This window comes from Anomaloglossus baeobatrachus, chromosome 6 (assembly GCF_048569485.1).
Source record: "Anomaloglossus baeobatrachus isolate aAnoBae1 chromosome 6, aAnoBae1.hap1, whole genome shotgun sequence".
Taxonomy (NCBI): domain Eukaryota; kingdom Metazoa; phylum Chordata; class Amphibia; order Anura; family Aromobatidae; genus Anomaloglossus; species Anomaloglossus baeobatrachus.
This window is the reverse complement of record NC_134358.1, coordinates 541649202-541668924: the sequence shown is the minus strand read 5'-3', so window position 1 is coordinate 541668924 and position 19723 is coordinate 541649202. Positions and strand designations below refer to the sequence as shown.

Sequence of the window (19723 nt, the reverse complement as noted above, 5' to 3'; positions counted from 1 at the left end):
GACTGTAGGTACTGTGGTCTTTTCTTTGTAGGACTCATTCTGTTTTCGGTAAACAGTAGTGTTGCGCCCAGAGAAGGGGGTACTCGGTCCCGGGCAGTAACAATTGGGAGTGTCACTCTGGTGGCCGTTGCCCGGTTCCGTGCCCTTGTCCCCTTTTGTTAATGGGGTATATTTAAAGGGGAGTTAAGAGTTTTTGTCATGTGACGCCACCTGCGGGCTGCGGTTAATGATGGAGAACCGCCGCTGCTGAATGTGGGTACTCCCAGGGCTGGTGGTAGTGGCAGCTGTAATGGTAGGCCCTCAGCAGGTACTGCTGTGCCTGGGAGATGTAACGGGGGCAATAACGGACACCACACCAGGTTGTCTTTAACAGTCTCTACTCACTGTGGACCCAGGGGTTGCAGTTTCAGGTCCCCGGAGGACCAGTGCCAATGTACCGCCCCGGGGCTCGGATCCGTGCTCGTCGGTGGGTGGCTCGAGCTCTCCACGGACCAGGGGGTCACGTCGTTCTGAAAGGGAGGGTTGGCGCTGCACGTAGGGACTTTGGTGGGGAGGTCCACGGCCGGATCCGCAGCTGCTTGTAGGGGATTTAAGTTCGTGACGCCACCCACGAGTTGTGGTGAATGGATGGACACCACCGCTGCCGTTGACTAGGCTCCCGGGGACGGTGTTGCGCAGCTTGGTATTGACCCCCTCCGTGGGTAGGGGGGATGATGGTCCCGGGGGCCCCTGGGAGGAGGTGCTGAGGCGAGGGGACGGATGCGTGGTGGGGTGTCGGTGCGGTGCGGCGCGGTGCGCAGCCCGAAGGCACTGCTGTACTCACTATGAGAAAACACACTGGAGTCTCTGGTAAACCAAACAAGATGGTGAACGGTGCCCGCAGCCGGCTGCAGTTTCCCCTTAACAGGTTGGTGGTTTCCGCCTTTCTCCTGCACCTCTCTTGTGTGAAAGTTATGACTCCTATGCCTGAGCAACGGTAGTCCCCTCCCCAGCTTGCTGTGTGTCGGGAGAGCCCTGTGTACCCGCAGACGCTGGCCTTTTGGGTCTCTATGCCTTAGCGGTGGCTTTAACCTAATGGTTGGGCTGTTGTCTTCATTCGGGTCTTGTGTGGGAAAGGTCCTAAAGTCCAGTCCTCAATCAGTTAATTTGACCTAGCCTAGTTGTTTCTGGGCCTCGTACTGGGTCTGAGTACCCCTCCTGGTGCTCCGGTTTCCAATCGGTTCCCTGGTTCGGTACCGGCGGGCCACCGCCCGTCCCCGGTCCCTACGGTTCCACCGGCTGTAATCCCAGCTCCTGCAGGCGGCCACCACCGTCTGCCTCCTTGCCAGAGGTGACTGGGCTCCAACCCAGACACCTGGTGTAGACTTGTTGGCAGGCCTGAGAACAGGTCTGCCCTTGAACTTGACTCCAACTAGACTCTCTACTACCGTGTTTCCCGCCTCCGGGGCTGTGAACTCCTCGGTGGGTGGAGCCAATCGCCTGGCTCCGCCCCCTTCCCGGTGTGAACATCAAACCCGGAGGGTGGGAGGGTGGTGACAAGGGTTTTGTAGTTTGGCTGCTGTCACCTTTTTAGGGGAGGGTGTGTGTGTGTGGGACTACCTGAGACGACCTGACTAGTCCAGGGCGTCACACCAATGTAGGGACCCTGGTTGCTCTGTCCCCGGCACTCTCAGTTGATTGGGTCCCTGAGCATGTGGGGGCCCCGACTGTCCCTTTTGGGGTATAGTCTCCTTCTCCATACGGCGGACAGCGCGGACCCTGTGGGGAGGTAAGTGTCCGAACCCCGATCCTAGTTTACTGCTTATGCCCTCGGATTATTTGGTTCGGTGAAGTCCGTTTCAGACGTCAGTGATTCTGGTACGTATGTGACAGTTTTTATACGCACCAGAATCACGGACATACGCAGACCCATTATAATCAATGGGCCTGCGCACACATCAGTGATTTTTCACTGACCGTGTCTCTGTGCGGCATACACGCGTGTCTGTGATTGCCGCACGGAGACATGTCCATTTTTTTCTGGCATCACTGATGTCCCACGGACCACGCAGTGGTGTGATCCGTGAAACACGTGCCAGAAAAAAACATGCATAAAAAATAAAAATCATTTTTACTCACCCGGCTCCAGCGACGCTCTCTGCAGCCCGTGCTGGCTGCTGCTTCTGAGCCGGCTTATTACTGTCGTGCATATTCATGAATGCACGACACAGCCGACCCGGAGGCAGCTGCTGCAGGGGTCAGCGCCGGCCGGATGCTGCACCACGGGAGCGTTCAGCACCACGGAGAGCACACGGGCACAGGTGAGTTGATCTCTATGTGCAATCACGCACCACGGAGAATGGAGCCCGGATTGCACATAGACAACCCATGTGTGCCGTGAATCACGGAACACGGAGGGACATGTGTGTGTTTTACATGTCAGTGAAGAACGTCTGTGTTTTTCACTGACGTGTGAAATGAGCCTAAAGCCTGCTTTACACGTTACAATTAATCGTGCGATCGCATCCGCCCCCATCATTTGTGCGGCACGGGCAATTTGTTGCCCGTGTCGCACAATGTTGTAACCCCCGTCACACGCACTTACCTTCCAAACGACCTCGCTGTGGGCGGCGAACATCCACTTCCTGGAGGGGGAGGGACGTTTGGTGTCACAGCGACGTCACACAGTGGCCGCCCAATAGAAGCGGAGGGGCGGAGATGAGCGGGATGTAAACATCCCGCCCACCTCCTTCCTTCAGCGTTGCCGGCGGACACAGGTAAGCTGCAGTTTATCGTCCCCGGGGTGTCACATGGAGCGATGTGTGCTGCCCCGGGTACGATGAACAACATGACGTGCGAATTTTAGAAAATGAGCGACGTGTTAGCGATGAATGAGAAGGTGAGTATTTCTGCTCGTTCATAGCTGTCACACGCTACGATATTACTAACGATGCCGGATGTGTGTCACTTACGACGCGACCCCGCCGACATCTCGTTAGATATATCGTAGCGTGTAAAGCCCGCTTTAGGCTGAAAAGGACTTTTGGTTTTAGATTGCAGCAGCAAGATGTGTAAGGCTATAATCCCTGCCTACAGGCCTCTAATACACAATCCCTTCTCCAGCAGCTCACCCTACACTAAATGCAAAATAAGAGTACAATTAATAGAGAATAAAATTGATTTTTTTACATAGCAGCAGCAAGGTCTATAATATTGGAACCCTGCCTATAGGCCTCTAATACAATATTCTTTCTCCAACAGTTTGCCCTACACTAAATGCAGATAAGAGCGGTATTATTAAAGAACAGTAGTGTTTTTTTAGGTAGCAGCAGCACAATATGTAAGGCTAGACTCCCTGCCTACAGGCCTCTAAAACACTTTTACTTCTCCAGGAGCTTGCCTCTACAATAAATATGGAAAAAGAGCAACCTTATTAGAGAATAAAATTTATTTTGTACATAGCAGCAGCAAAGACTGTATGGCTAGAATACCTGCCTACAGGCCTCTAATACACAATCCGTTCTCCAGGAGCTTGCCCTACACTAAGGGGTACTTTACACGTTGCGACATCGCTAGTACCAGCTAGCGATGTCGAGCGCGATAGTACCCGCCCCCGTCGCACATGCGATATGTGGTGATTGCTGCTGTAGCGAACATTATTGCTACGGCAGCTTCACATGCACATACCTGGTCGGCGACGTCGCGGTGACCGCCGAACAATCCCTCCTTCAAGGGGGAGGTGCGTTCGGCATCACCGCGACATCACTAAGCGGCCGGCCAATAGAAGCGGAGGGGTGGAGATGTGCGGGATGTAACATCCCGCCCACCTTCTTCCTTACGCATTGCCGGTGGACGCAGGTAAGGAGATGTTTGTCGTTCCTGCGGCTTCACACACAGCGATGTGTGACGCCGCAGAAGCAACAAACAACATCGTATCTGCAGCTGGAGCGACATTATGAAAATGAACGACGTGACACAGATCAGCGATTTTTGACTGTTTTGCGCTCGTTCATCGTCGCTCGTAGGATTTACACATTGCGATGTCGCTACCGGCGCCGGATGTGCGTCACAACTGTGAGCCCGACGATATTTTGGTAGCGATGTCGCAGCGTGTAAAGTACCCCTAACTGTACAAAAAGAGCAACATTATTAGAGAATAAAATTGATTTTTACATAGCAGCAGCAGCAAGATCAGTGGGCTAGAATCCCTGCTTACATGACTCTAATGCACTCTCCCTTCTACAGCTGTTTGCTCTAAACTAAATGGAGATAAGAGCAGTATTATTAAAGATTAGTATCAATTTTTTTTAGGTAGCAGCAGCAGCAAGGTCTATGAGGCTAGAATACCTGCCTATAGGTCTCTAAAACACTATCCCTTCTCCAGCAGCTTGCACTACACTAAATGCAGATGAGTGGTGTTACTATAGAATTAGACCTGAAAAATACTGTTAGTTTAATGTTGCACCAGCAGGTACTGTGACTCTATAACACAATGTCCTTTCTCCAGAACCTCTCCCTTCACCATTTCCAGGTAGAGTGTGCTGAGCATGGTGCCAATTGGTTTTATACAGACCCGATGACGTGATGCGGCCAGCCAATCACAGTAATGGCAGTAGCCAACATGGCTATGGAATTACTGTGATTGACAGGCAATTTCCACGTGTTTATTGACTGACAAGATGTCGGAAAACGTGAGACGGTAACTCAAGCACACTCGCCCATCACTAGTAATAACCAGAGATTGCTTGGGCTTGTTCACACTTTGCGTTTGTGTCATAGTTTTTTCTTTTATCGCAAAAAAACATTTTTTTTCGCTGTATTCTTCACGTTTTTCGCTTCTTTTTTTTTGGGGTGCAGAATGCATATGTGAATTGTCTATATTACATGTTTAATAAAGTTAGTTTTATTCACCAAGAACACAGTTGTGGTTTTTCGCACTCTCATGGTTTTCTATAGGTGAAAAAAAAAAATGTAAAACAGCTGAAAAATGCTGCAGTTCTCAATTTCAGTCAGGAAAATAAAAGATTTCTGAAAACTCAAAGTCTTTGGACTATAAAAAACAAAAAAAAATAACTGCTGCAACAAAACGCTGCGTGTGAATATAGCCTTATTGGGTATTGCTGCAGAAACCATGCACATAAAAAGCAGCAGTAATGCAGCATAAGATAAAAGGAAGAAATCTGTGGAATACAAAGAGTATAAAAGATTCTGTGACAGAAGCATTTTGCGCAGGTTCCACGAGGAGCTTTTTAGAGAATGGTGGCTGCAGTTAGCGGCGGTGCCGGCAGGTGGCGCCAGAGCTCCGGCCGCTCCAGTGGATGAGGAGTTAGGGCTGCTGGAGGAACAGTAGTGATTGTCGGGAGGAGGAGAGAAGGATGAGGGAGCGCACAATGCTGAGTGACGAGCAGGCTGGGAGCAACATGGAGGCTCGTGCCTGATGCGGCATTGTCACCACCCCTCCCGGGTGCATGCTCCTGAGCGCTCCTCTGCCCCCGGGATCTGCCAGGAACATCAAGGGACAGAGGAGAGGACATGACCGGCTCTGTGGCGGCGCTCCTCCTCTGTGTGCTGGGCTGCAACGTGGGGACAGTGGCCACCAAAACCCTGCAGGAGCAGAATGCAGCAGCGCAAGGTCGGTGGACAACCCCCATCATCCTCCTCCTCCTGTGCACACAATGGGGGGAGCAGCCCCTGCAGATATGGGGGGCCCTGCACTCTGCGCACCCCGGCTGCAGGCAGCGATGCTTAACCCCTTCCCTGCCTGCGGTGCCCCCTATTATCACATTCATCCTCTGAGCATTTAACCCCTTCCCTGCCTGTGGGGCCCCCTATTATCACAGCTATCCTCTGTGCATTTAACCCCTTCCCTGCCTGTGGTGCCCCCTATTATCACAGCTATCCTCTGTGCATTTAACCCCTTCCCTGCCTGCGGTGCCCCCTATTATCACAGCTATCCTCTGTGCATTTAACCCCTTCCCTGCCTGTGGTGCCCCCTATTATCACAGCTATCCTCTGTGCATTTAACCCCTTCCCTGCCTGTGGTGCCCCCTATTATCACATCCATCCTCTGTGCATTTAACCCCTTCCCTGCCTGTGCTGCCCCTATTATCACATCCATCCTCTGTGCATTTAACCCCTTCCCTGCCTGTGGTGCCCCCTATTATCACAGCTATCCTCTGTGCATTTAACCCCTTCCCTGCCTGTGGTGCCCCCTATTATCACATCCATCCTCTGTGCATTTAACCCCTTCCCTGCCTGTGGTGCCCCTATTATCACATCCATCCTTTGTGCATTTAACCCCTTCCCTGCCCGTGGTGCCCCCTATTATCACAGCTATCCTCTGTGCATTTAACCCCTTCCCTGCCTGCGGTGCCCCCTATTATCACAGCTATCCTCTGTGCATTTAACCCCTTCCCTGCCTGCGGTGCCCCCTATTATCACAGCTATCCTCTGTGCATTTAACCCCTTCCCTGCCTGTGGTGCCCCCTATTATCACAGCCATCCTCTGTGCATTTAACCCCTTCCCTGCCTGCGGTGCCCCCTATTATCACATCCATCCTCTGTGCATTTAACCCCTTCCCTGCCTGTGGTGCCCCCTATTATCACAGCCATCCTCTGTGCATTTAACCCCTTCCCTGCCTGCGGTGCCCCCTATTATCACATCCATCCTCTGTGCATTTAACCCCTTCCCTGCCTGTGGTGCCCCTATTATCACATCCATCCTTTGTGCATTTAACCCCTTCTCTGCCCGTGGTGCCCCCTATTATCACAGCTATCCTCTGTGCATTTAACCCCTTCCCTGCCTGTGGTGCCCCCTATTATCACATCCATCCTCTGTGCATTTAACCCCTTCCCTGCCTGTGGTGCCCCCTATTATCACATCCATCCTCTGTGCATTTAACCCCTTCCCTGCCTGTGGTGCCCCTATTATCACATCCATCCTCTGTGCATTTAACCCCTTCCCTGCCTGTGGTGCCCCCTATTATCACATCCATCCTTTGTGCATTTAACCCCTTCTCTGCCTGTGGTGCCCCCTATTATCACAGCTATCCTCTGTGCATTTAACCCCTTCCCTGCCTGTGGTGCCCCCTATTATCACAGCTATCCTCTGTGCATTTAACCCCTTCCCTGCCTGTGGTGCCCCCCTCTATTGCACACATCCATCAGTGCATTTTTAACCCTTCTGGGGTCCCCCCATTATCACATATCTACTTATGCATTTAACCCTTCCTTGCCTGTGTTCCACCTCTATATCACTTCTGTCTGCATTTAACCCTTCCCTGCCTGTGATGCCCCCTATGATCACACATCTATCCTCTGTGCATTTAACCCACCCCCCCTCATATTGCACACATCCATTAGTGCAATTAACCCTTCTGTGGTTCTCTCCCCCCCCCCCCCATTATCACACATCTATCCTGTTCATTTAACCCTTCCTTGCATGTGGCGCACCCCTCTTAGTACCACACATCTACCATCTGTGCATTTAACCCCCTTTGTCTGTAGTACCCCCCCCATTATCACACTTATCCTGTGCATTTAACCCTTCCTTGCCTGTGGCCCACCCCTCTTAGTACCACACATCTACCATCTTTGCATTTAACCCCTTCTTTGTCTGTGGTACCCCCCCCCATTATCACACATTTACCATTCTAACATCAGTGCGTGTAACCCCCTTGAATTGCCTTTGTTTAACCCTTTCTGTCCCAGTTGGCAAAAAAAACAAAACAACAAAGTACTCATGGGTCATACACATTCTTACCACTTTGCTATCAGGAGTTCATTGTCATCCCAGGGACACCCTTGACATCTGTCTTTTTTAACCTCTCTCTTGCTGGATTGCAGGGGAATTGGTGCTGGAGGGGAAGGGGTGGCCTGAAGATAAGAAATATTCTCTGATACAATGTGATCATTGTGGTTAACTGTTTGTGTGAACATTCTATTGTTTAACCCTTCAATTGGCAGCTTCAGATTCTTTGTTTTTTTTCTGCTGAAGCTGTGTGTGTGTGTGTGTGTGTGTGTGTGTGTGTGTGTGTGTGTGTAATATATATATCAGTTTTAGCTGAGACCTGAGCTCTAACCTTGACTTTTCCATTTTTATTTTTTTTTTATTTTTTTTTTTTGTCATTTTCCTCGAGTCTGGAGAAGAAAGAAAGATAAAAACTTGTTAAAATGTTACCCTTCTTGTAAATATTGTGAAATTGTATCCATCTCTGTTTATTATTTCTGTATTTGGAGGAAGAGGGGGCTTTTCTCTTCTGGATGCGGTTTCCTTCCATTGTTCTAATGTCATTTTGCTCAGGAAACTTTGGCGCTTTTCATTCTGTTTGTGCTGCTGGGACAGATGGAAATTTGAGCCAGCGCTCGCTTCTCCCCCTTATAAGTCGTAAAATGAAAACAGTTTTTCAAAATGCCCCCTGATCCCTCACCCTCGACCCCCCCCCCCCACTCCTCTCCTCTCCTCCGTGTTTTTCTCTATCAACAAAGGGGAGGGGGGGATAAAAAACCTAATTTTTAGGGCTTTGTAGAGAGGGTGATCTACTGTTTTCAGAGGGAATTAGTCTGTCACTTGTATCCCCTGAATTCCAAATTGGTAGACAGTTAAGTTTCCATCCCAATGGTATAGCAACTTGTTAGGAATTATACCAGATTAGTGTTACAATATTGTAGTTTAAAAAAAAAAAAAAAAAAAACTTAAAAAAAAAATAATTTTCCTTAACAAAACTCTATTGGATGTAGCAAAAATCAACCAACTGGGAAATGAAAAGACACTTAGGATAAGATTGCTAATAATCTATTCTATTGAGAAGTGCTCTATCAACGTCAAGTTAGAAAACAGCCCAAAAAGCAATTCCCTAAGGTTCTGTGAGTGCAGATTTGATGCTGAATTTACCTTGTGCAGTGGGTGAAATATGCAGGGAATTTTGGGCAATGAAATGACGCTCTGCAGATTTGACAATCTCAACAATTTATCAATTTCCACAACTTATAGACTTCACTTTGGTTGGAAAATCCATAGCCCGCACTTTACATCTGGACCTACGTAGAGGGCGGCTATAGGTCTATGCAGATTCCCTGTGACATCATCAGAGTCCGGGCTGCAGTTTATGGCAGACTGTATTTAGGTTATAGTAAGTGATTTTTAAGGACAGGTCTATATGGAGACTTGTAGATTATTCTGGCGTGGTTTTTTTTTTTTTGTAATTTTTGAATGTTTTTTGTGTATGTGCTCTTTTTTTCCATGAGTTTTATGCAAATTAAAAGCTGCTTTTTGCAGCATCAGCAAAAACTATCAGATTTTAGAAATCTCCTGCACACACTGGCACACATTATGCTTTTTTGTTTTGTTTTTTTTTCCTGACGAAAATGGAACAATTTATGTATTTTTGAAAGAAGCAGCATGGCAACTCTTCCAGTGTCTTTCTTAACGATCAGAAGCAATAAGAGAGAGCAAAAAATGCAACTGCCTTTTTTTTGTTGAGTTTTAGGATATGTGCCCACCATCAGGACTCACTGTGTCCTGGACGCAGCGGGACCGCGTGTCTCCGCAGCAGGAGACTGCAGCTGCTCGTACCCACGATGAGGGTTTTGTGCGCTGCAGTCTGTCGTTTGTGTTCTCCCTACGGAGGACGCTTGTGAATCCGCGGCAAACAATTGACATGCTGCGGTCTGGGAAGACCGCAGGTCAGTGTTTGCTGTGGAAAAAACAAGCATAGCGGGCACGGGATTTCTAGAAATCCCATCGACTGTGCTTGTACTGTACAACGCAGCGTTTTGGACGTAGCTGAAGCATGCACATGGAGCCCACCTTTATTTAAAGACATCAAAAAACACAGCAAAAAAAAGCACTTTGTGAACATATGACTGATACTTGTGCAAAAAGACAGTCTTAGGCCTTGTGCGCACGCTGCTTTTTTGCTGCGTTTTTGGTGCCGTTTGTGGCCCTAAACTGCATGTATGACCTTCCCCAGCAAAGTCTATGAGAAATCCGTAAGGCTGTTCGCACGTTGCTTCTTTTTTGCCTGCAGTTTTGCTTGCAGAAATAAGCAGCATGTCACTTTTCTGCTTTTTTCTTTTCGTTTGCCATTGACAATGTTAAAAAAAAAAAAAAAAAATGCAGGGGTAAAAACGCACCGAAAACGCGGCAAAAATGCATACATTTTATTTATGGGGTTTTTTTTCGGCCAGAGGTGCGTTTTTCGCTGGAGAAACAAAACTGCAATGTGCGCACATACCTTTAATTGGGGCCTTTTGTTTTCAGGAGGGCTTTTTTTTTTTTTTTTTTTTTTAAGCCACAAAAACCCACGACTAAATACTACATGAGCTTACCCGTCTTTAATTTGTACCTGGAAGGGAAAGAAACACCAAGTGCACACTAGGAGTGGTTTCCCTTTGAAATCAGTAGGAAGCTTCTTCAAAGACGTTTTTGAAGCAGATTCTGGCGCAGAATCCGCTCCAAAATCCATGGGAAAAAAAGTCATTGAGGACATTCCCTAAATTCCCTGCTGTGTACAAATTGTTCTTGCTGTAAAAATGAGCAATTATGAAGATAACGAGGGGGATTGTGGTGCCCCCTGAAGACGACGAGGGGGATTGTGGTGCCCCCTGAAGACGACGAGGGGGATTGTGGTGCCCCCTGAAGACGACGAGGGGGATTGTGGTGCCCCCTGAAGACGACGAGGGGGATTGTGGTGCCCCCTGAAGACGACGAGGGGGATTGTGGTGCCCCCTGAAGACGACGAGGGGGATTGTGGTGCCCCCTGAAGACGACGAGGGGGATTGTGGTGCCCCCTGAAGACAACGAGGGGGATTGTGGTGCCCCCTGAAGACTATATAGGAAAACGGATGCAAAGGAAAACTGCACTAATGGCTCATAGCACCCAACTTGGCACCAGTTGGGATAAATCTCCCCCCATGGCTCCCTCCTTGTGGATGTTCTCCGCCCTCCTCTACACCCTGTATTGTTATGCACTGTTTTTGTTCTTCCTTTGTTTGCTTGCCCCTTTTATGTTGTTGCCCCCTGATCTCCTCCCTTTCACCCTTGTCTTGAACTTCTCATTATATGAGACGTGCCCTCCTTTTCCTTTATTTCTTCCTAACCTCTCCTTGAATCTGGCCTTGCTCCAAATGTCTCCTGAGTATTGACATGACTTTATGATCTCATTATATAGAACGTTCTAGAACCTGAACGCTTCCATTAGATTTTATTTTAAAGCTACATTAACCCCCCCCCCCTCCTCTTTTGTTCCATACATTGAAATATATAGATGGTGGCTATCATATCTGTCATGGTCTGATTGAGGCTGAGAGGGTCATGGGCTGCGAGAAGTTAATGCCGTCACCTCACACAGGAGATGATGTAGAGGGCGATTGTCTATGTAGTGCAGATGGGGTATGCATTCACCGTCTGGACCGGTCCTTCCCAGGTTCAATGCTGAGCCTCGGAGGCTGCTCTTGGTATCTGAGATTGTCTGCAGCGCTGATGTCACAGTCAGCACTGCAGGCAGTCAGTGAGCTCAGCGGCTCTGAGTGGCCCTTACTGTACTTATCACTACAGGTCCGACCGCTCTGTAGAACTCCTATCTGAATAGAATACAGGTCAAGTGTGAACACTGGCGGACACAGAAGAGGGCCCCTGTGCAAAACAAATATAGGGGCCCTTCACAGCTCAAGAACTCGTCAAAATGCACAAATCCACCTGCTTTGGAGGTAGAAGTGGGCCCCTTTACCTCTTGGGCCCCTGTGTGGCTGCACTGGCCACACAAGAAAACATAGTGGGGTTTATTGTAATCTAAACATGCCCGGCTGCAAGATGAATTCTTAGATGGTCATCAGCTAGTGATGTAGTTGCCTTAATTGATGAATGTTTTTGTCTCCTCCAGAATTTAAAAATAAGAAAGTGACCTTTTTATTTTTCCACGTAACAGTCCTGTGGTATCTGGCTATAGACGGTCACAGTGTTTGGCTGCACAAAATGCTCCCTGACCTTCTATTATCCCTGCTTGGTATATTTGGTATCCTATGTATCGCCTCTGCTTGGTTTTCATCCCTTTTCCTTTAGGACCCTGTGGAGTTCTTTACCCTTTCAGCTGTTTTTCATCAGCACTTCCCTTTGTGTCTTAATATACCCTCATTCCCCCTTCCTCTGTGCTGACGATAGGTCTGATGCCCTTATCAAGTCTTCAGTGTAAGCAGTCGGCTAGTATTCATCTGATGAAAGTTTGTTACAGTTCTTCCTCTCCCTGAGTCATCTGGAGGTACGTTTTGTTTACTTTCCCCATTTTGTTATCCCTGCCTGTTCTTTAGCGCTTAGTAGGGATGACTGAAGGCCCCGTCACACACAACGAAATCGCTAACAAGATCGTTGTTGCGGCACAGTTTCTGTTACCCAGCAGCGATCTCGTTATGTGTGACCTCTACCAGCGATCAGGCCCCTGCTGTGAGATCGCTAGTCGTTGCTGAAGAGTCCGGACCATTTTCTTCAAAGGTGATGTCCTGCTGGGCAGGACACATCGCTGTGTTTGACACCTATCAATGACCTTCTATACAGGTCGATCATCGTTACTGCGTCGTTGGTAAGCTCTGTGTGACATCTCACCAGCGACCTCCCTGCGACTTACCAGCGATCCTTATCAGGTCACATCGTTTTCGGGATCGCTGGTAAGTCGTTAAGCCCCCCCCCCCCCCCCCCCCCGATCACATTTAAGTGCTCATACCATCCGTTCCCTACAAAGGGACCAGATCAGGGTCAGTCAGGGTCAGGTATCCGGCTCGGCGCATAGGTGCGGAACCTCTCTAGGGTGGTGAGGGACCCCAGGGACCAGCAGTAGGCTTGGTCAGGGGTCACCATCTCTCCCTTCCCTAGACACAGGGTTTTCCTTCCCTTTCACCGTTCACTTGGTACTTCCCTGTACTATTATGAGCCCAAAAGTAAAGTTGTCAGAACCAAACCTACGTTTATGGTGAGGTTGGAAGAGATAGTAAAGGCTTTGATGATCTTGAAGAGATTATCATCCTTGAATGGAGGATTATACTTGTACATGATTCTGGAGAAGTGACAACTTCATACCCCAAGGCTGAATTCCTCTGTGCCATTCTGTACAGGAGATGATGGGTGTGATTGCAGAATAGAGATGGATGGCCAGTGTTCTGTACAGGAGATGATGGGTGTGATTGCAGAATAGAGATGGATGGCCAGTGTTCTGTACAGGAGATGATGGGTGTGATTGCAGAATAGAGATGGATGGCCAGTGTTCTGTACAGGAGATGATGGGTGTGATTGCAGAATAGAGATGGATGGCCAGTGTTCTGTACAGGAGATGATGGGTGTGATTGCAGAATAGAGATGGATGGCCAGTGTTCTGTACAGGAGATGATGGGTGTGATTGCAGAATAGAGATGGATGGCCGGCCAGTGTTCTGTACAGGAGATGATGGGTGTGATTGCAGAATAGAGATGGATGGCCGGCCAGTGTTCTGTACAGGAGATGATGGGTGTGATTGCAGAATAGAGATGGATGGCCGGCCGTTGTTCTGTACGGGAGATGATGGGTGTGATTGCAGAATAGAGATGGATGGCCGGCCAGTGTTCTGTACGGGAGATGATGGGTGTGATTGCAAAATAGAGATGGATGGCCGGTGTTCTGTACAGGAGATGATGGGTGTGATTGCAGAATAGAGATGGATGGCCGGCCGTTGTTCTGTACAGGATGATGGGTGTGATTGCAGAATAGAGATGGATGGCCGGTGTTCTGTACAGGAGATGATGGGTGTGATTGTAGAATAGAGATTGCCGGCCAGTGTTCTGTACAGGAGATGATGGGTGTGATTGTAGAATAGAGATTGCCGGCCAGTGTTCTGTACAGGAGATGATGGGTTTGATTGCAGAATAGAGATGGATGGCCAGTGTTCTGTACAGGAGATGATGGGTGTGATTGTAGAATAGAGATTGCCGGCCAGTGTTCTGTACAGGAGATGATGGGTGTGATTGTAGAATAGAGATTGCCGGCCAGTGTTCTGTACAGGAGATGATGGGTTTGATTGCAGAATAGAGATGGATGGCCAGTGTTCTGTACAGGAGATGATGGGTGTGATTGCAGAATAGAGATGGATGGCCGGCCGGTGTCCTGTACAGGAGATGATGGGTGTGATTGCAGAATAGAGATGGATGGCCGGTGTTCTGTACAGGAGATGATGGGTGTGATTGCAGAATAGAGATGGATGGCCGGCCGTTGTTCTGTACGGGAGATGATGGGTGTGATTGCAGAATAGAGATGGATGGCCAGTGTTCTGTACAGGAGATGATGGGTGTGATTGCAGAATAGAGATGGATGGCCAGTGTTCTGTACAGGAGATGATGGGTGTGATTGCAGAATAGAGATGGATGGCCAGTGTTCTGTACAGGAGATGATGGGTGTGATTGCAGAATAGAGATGGATGGCCGGCCAGTGTTCTGTACAGGAGATGATGGGTGTGATTGCAGAATAGAGATGGATGGCCGGCCGTTGTTCTGTACGGGAGATGATGGGTGTGATTGCAGAATAGAGATGGATGGCCGGCCAGTGTTCTGTACGGGAGATGATGGGTGTGATTGCAAAATAGAGATGGATGGCCGGTGTTCTGTACAGGAGATGATGGGTGTGATTGCAGAATAGAGATGGATGGCCAGTGTTCTGTACAGGAGATGATGGGTGTGATTGCAGAATAGAGATGGATGGCCGGCCAGTGTTCTGTACAGGAGATGATGGGTGTGATTGCAGAATAGAGATGGATGGCCGGCCGTTGTTCTGTACAGGAGATGATGGGTGTGATTGCAGAATAGAGATGGATGGCCGGCCGTTGTTCTGTACAGGATGATGGGTGTGATTGCAGAATAGAGATGGATGGCCAGTGTTCTGTACAGGAGATGATGGGTGTGATTGCAGAATAGAGATGGATGGCCGGCCAGTGTTCTGTACAGGAGATGATGGGTGTGATTGCAGAATAGAGATGGATGACCGGCCGGTGTTCTGTACAGGAGATGATGGGTGTGATTGTAGAATAGAGCTTGCCGGCCAGTGTTCTGTACAGGAGATGATGGGTGTGATTGCAGAATAGAGATGGATGGCCGGCCGGTGTTCTGTACAGGAGATGATGGGTGTGATTGCAGAATAGAGATGGATGGCCGGCCAGTGTTCTGTACAGGAGATGATGGGTGTGATTGCAGAATAGAGATGGATGGCCAGTGTTCTGTACAGGAGATGATGGGTGTGATTGCAGAATAGAGATGGATGGCCGGCCAGTGTTCTGTACAGGAGATGATGGGTGTGATTTTAGAATAGAGATGGATGGCCGGCCAGTGTTCTGTACAGGAGATGATGGGTGTGATTGCAGAATAGAGATGGATGGCCGGCCAGTGTTCTGTACAGGAGATGATGGGTGTGATTGCAGAATAGAGATGGATGGCCGGCCAGTGTTCTGTACAGGAGATGATGGGTGTGATTGCAGAATAGAGATGGATGACCGGCCGGTGTTCTGTACAGGAGATGATGGGTGTGATTGCAGAATAGAGATGGATGGCCAGTGTTCTGTACAGGAGATGATGGGTGTGATTGCAGAATAGAGATGGATGACCGGCCGGTGTTCTGTACAGGAGATGATGGGTGTGATTTTAGAATAGAGATTGCCGGCCAGTGTTCTGTACAGGAGATGATGGGTGTGATTGCAGAATAGAGATGGATGACCGGCCAGTGTTCTGTACAGGAGATGATGGGTGTGATTGCAGAATAGAGATGGATGGCCAGTGTTCTGTACAGGAGATGATGGGTGTGATTTTAGAATAGAGATTGCCGGCCAGTGTTCTGTACAGGAGATGATGGGTGTGATTGTAGAATAGAGATGGATGGCCGGCCGGTGTTCTGTACAGGAGATGATGGGTGTGATTGCAGAATAGAGATGGATGACCGGCCAGTGTTCTGTACAGGAGATGATGGGTGTGATTTTAGAATAGAGATTGCCGGCCAGTGTTCTGTACAGGAGATGATGGGTGTGATTGCAGAATAGAGATGGATGGCCGTCCGGTGTTCTGTACAGGAGATGATGGGTGTGATTGCAGAATAGAGATGGATGGCCGGCCGGTGTTCTGTACAGGAGATGATGGGTGTGATTGCAGAATAGAGATGGATGGCCAGTGTTCTGTACAGGAGATGATGGGTGTGATTTTAGAATAGAGATTGCCGGCCAGTGTTCTGTACAGGAGATGATGGGTGTGATTGTAGAATAGAGATGGATGGCCGGCCGGTGTTCTGTACAGGAGATGATGGGTGTGATTGCAGAATAGAGATGGATGACCGGCCAGTGTTCTGTACAGGAGATGATGGGTGTGATTTTAGAATAGAGATTGCCGGCCAGTGTTCTGTACAGGAGATGATGGGTGTGATTGCAGAATAGAGATGGATGGCCGTCCGGTGTTCTGTACAGGAGATGATGGGTGTGATTGCAGAATAGAGATGGATGGCCGGCCGGTGTTCTGTACAGGAGATGATGGGTGTGATTGCAGAATAGAGATGGATGGGCGCCATCATTAGACACAGAGGTGAGCAGATCTGTGTATTGTTTGGAGATACTGGGATTTTTGTTGATTAGTCCTGTAAATCTAAGATCACTGAATGAATGTGTTCGGTGATTATACCTGGAGACAATACTGATCAATTTAGCATTGCAGACATTCCTGTCACTAGCCTTGAATGGTGTCCAGGTCAGGATTACCATTAATTCAGCATTTGGTCGGCCTTTTAATTAAGGCTCCTTTACAAGGACTGATAAATTGGCGCCAGTGATCGGTAATTAACGGTATAGAAGGCAGATCGGCCATCATTTACTTTCCTTCATGTGTTGGAATGATCGTGAGAAGGTTTATAGCCACCAATGATCATTTGTTCCCCTCACATGTTTATATTGTTGGTAGTAGCGGAATGATGGGCCACCAACCAATGTGCCCACCTAAAAGATGCCATCAGCAATCCGATATCAGTCACAACGTTGATCTGCCATGTTGTTTTTTATTTCTTTGTCATTGTAAGGTGCTGTAGGTAAAAAGTTAATCGTGCCGAGCAATAAGTCTGCACTGATGGAAGCACCGACCAAGCCCAAACCACAGCCTTGACCACCCCCCCCCCCTCTATCATCCAGAAAACATTTGTCCGAAATGTACTAATGTAGGATTCATCTGATGACCCTGCAGCTTCTGGATGTAAAGGTCTCCATTGATGGACAGCAAGAATCTAGATCGTGATTTTTCATTCTCTAATGTACGGGTGCAGCCACTCGATGAGTCCGATCCTTCACCCATTCGCTGAAAAACAATAGCGAGCTGCAATAGGCCATCACAATGGGAGAAGTTTCAGCGGCCGGACAGCTAATCCTGCCCAATAAATTACTATGTGTGACACCGCAGGAACGAGGAACCTCACCTTACCTGTGGCCGCCCGCAATGAGAAAGGAAGGAGGTGGGCGGGATGTTGGGTCCTGCTCATTTCCGCCCCTCCGCTTCTGTTGGGCGGTGGTTCAGTGACGCTGCTGTGACATCGCTGTGATGCTGAATGAACCGCCCCCTTAGAAAGGAGGCGGATCGTGGTCACAGCGACGTCAGTAGGCAGATAAGTAGTGTGACGGGTCCGCGCGATGTTGTGCGCCACGGGCAGCGATTTGCCCGTGTCGCACAACCGATGGGGGCGGGTACGCACGCTAGCGATATCGGTCACGATATCGCAGCTTGTAAAGTGGCCTTAAGTCTATGGAGGCCCACCAAATTTTCCCACAACAGGTTGCGGGGGACAGAAAAATGGGTCTGTGGCATTTCCAATATATGAGCCCTTTTTCTGGTGGGGTTGCAGTTGGCAAAGGAGTTGGGCATCGAGAACACAGGAGCGCTTGGGCAAGCATATGGGGGAATGTGGCCTCTTTTTATGGCCAATTCATGAAGATGGGATCATAAAGGTTTTCAGAGTGAAAATGGGGTCCCGGGATGCAGAGGACAAATCACAGTAGAACTCGGGAGCCAGTTTTGGGTTCTTTTGTTCTTACTTTAGAACATCAACATCCACTAACCCAAACACTGAGTGCCAGGAGCAAATTTCTAGGTGGCTGCCAAGTTCTTGACGCCTACTTTCTCGCCCAAGTTTGAGTACCTCCTATACATTGTTCTTGCATTCATGGAGCAGCTGATCCGTTGCCTCGGTGGATGCTTTTTTTCAATGGTTCCTTTTAGTAATCGGTGTCTTACAATTCCGGATGCCTCCGATGGATGTTGTGGTTACTATAGCGAGCCTGGGCTATAAAACATCCTTTTCGAAAGGAACCTTTTCCGGATTGTGCTTGAGTCAATACATGTGTTGTCCTTCTTATGCCGATGCTTCCGCATTCAAGGCATTCTTTGCCGGCGATGAGGAATTCTCCGAAAGATACTCGGCCTTCGGGATACCTCTGATGTTAGATGTGGTCATACACTTACAGTATTGTGATAAATGCCTATTCCCGGTGATACGATGCTTGGGTCATGGATGGTTTGCAGAAAACACGTTGGGTCCTTCCATGTGTACGTAATGTAATGACTCTGATTTTGTGTCGGTAGCTATTTATGGGTCTTATAAAATGCTGTGAATCATCACTTGCTGCAGTGGTGTAGGAAATTATGCTGGATGCTTTGCTAGAAGAGAATGGCAGCACAGTATGGATTCCATTATGAGGCGGTAATAATGTTCCATATGGGGGGATTAGTCAACTGTTTACAACTCTGATAAACGTCTAGTTTCCCATATCTCTTAATCTGATTGCATAATGCTAAAAACAGGAACCCATAACGCCTAGACTCTGGTTACATCATGTTCCTAGCCCTTTGGACAATTACTGGAGTTATAGCTTTTATTTTTTTATATTAAGAGTCATTGGCTATTTTAACCGCAGGTTGTCCAGATGCCTCAACCCCTACCAGTCAGTTAGAAACTGTAGGGGAACTTGGAAGCAAGTGTACAACTTTCCTGCAGCGCCTCCGCAGGAGAGATGGGGCATTACAGTTTTTATTTGAAATCAGTTGACCTTTTTTGGCTTAATGTACTGATGGGCCATGTCATCAATAGGGGAACGGCTACTAAACTGTTAAAGGGAACCTGTCAGGTGCAATATGCACCCAGAACCACAAGCAGTTCTCGGTGCATATTTCTAATCCCTACTTAACTGTCCCAGCCTATAGTAGCATAGATAAAGGGATCTTTAGAAAAAGTATTTCTAAAGATCCTTTATGATATGCTAATGAGGCCAGGGACTAGTCACAAGGACTTTAGTTCCCTTGGCTAGTTGGCCCCCTTAGCATGTAAGTACGCCCTTGTGGACGTATTAACATGCTAATGAATGCGCAGTGTCAGAGGATAGTCGCGCTAACCTCTGACCATCGCATCTGACGCTGGATTTCGGCTCAGTGCGCATGATCCTGGACTTTCGGTCATGCGCACTAAACGAGTTTGAAGCCGGGACGCGTGCACCCGGCTTCATAATGTACATGACCGAAACTCCAGGATCATGCACAGTGAGCCAAAATCCAGGAGTCGGACGTGATGGCAACAGAGGTGAGTGTGACCATCCTCTGACGCTGCACGTTCATTAGCATGTTAGCACGCCTACAGTAATGTGCTTACATGCTAAGGGGGCTGACTAATCAAGGGAAGTAACGCCCAGGGGGACTAGTCTCAGTGCTCATTAGCATATCATAA

The 19723-nt window shown here is 48.5% G+C and overlaps 1 protein-coding gene across 1 annotated transcript in view; it reads left to right on the top strand.

Moving 5' to 3' along the window:
- Positions 1–5314: 5314 nt before the first annotated feature.
- FAM171A1 (family with sequence similarity 171 member A1) overlaps positions 5315–19723 on the top strand; it is a 145318-nt gene continuing 130909 nt past the window's right edge. Inside the window, exon 1 of the mRNA XM_075316836.1 lies at positions 5315–5611. Within this exon, the coding sequence (XP_075172951.1) occupies positions 5512–5611 (100 nt within the window). The 5' untranslated portion in view covers positions 5315–5511. The remainder of the gene's footprint in view (positions 5612–19723) is intronic.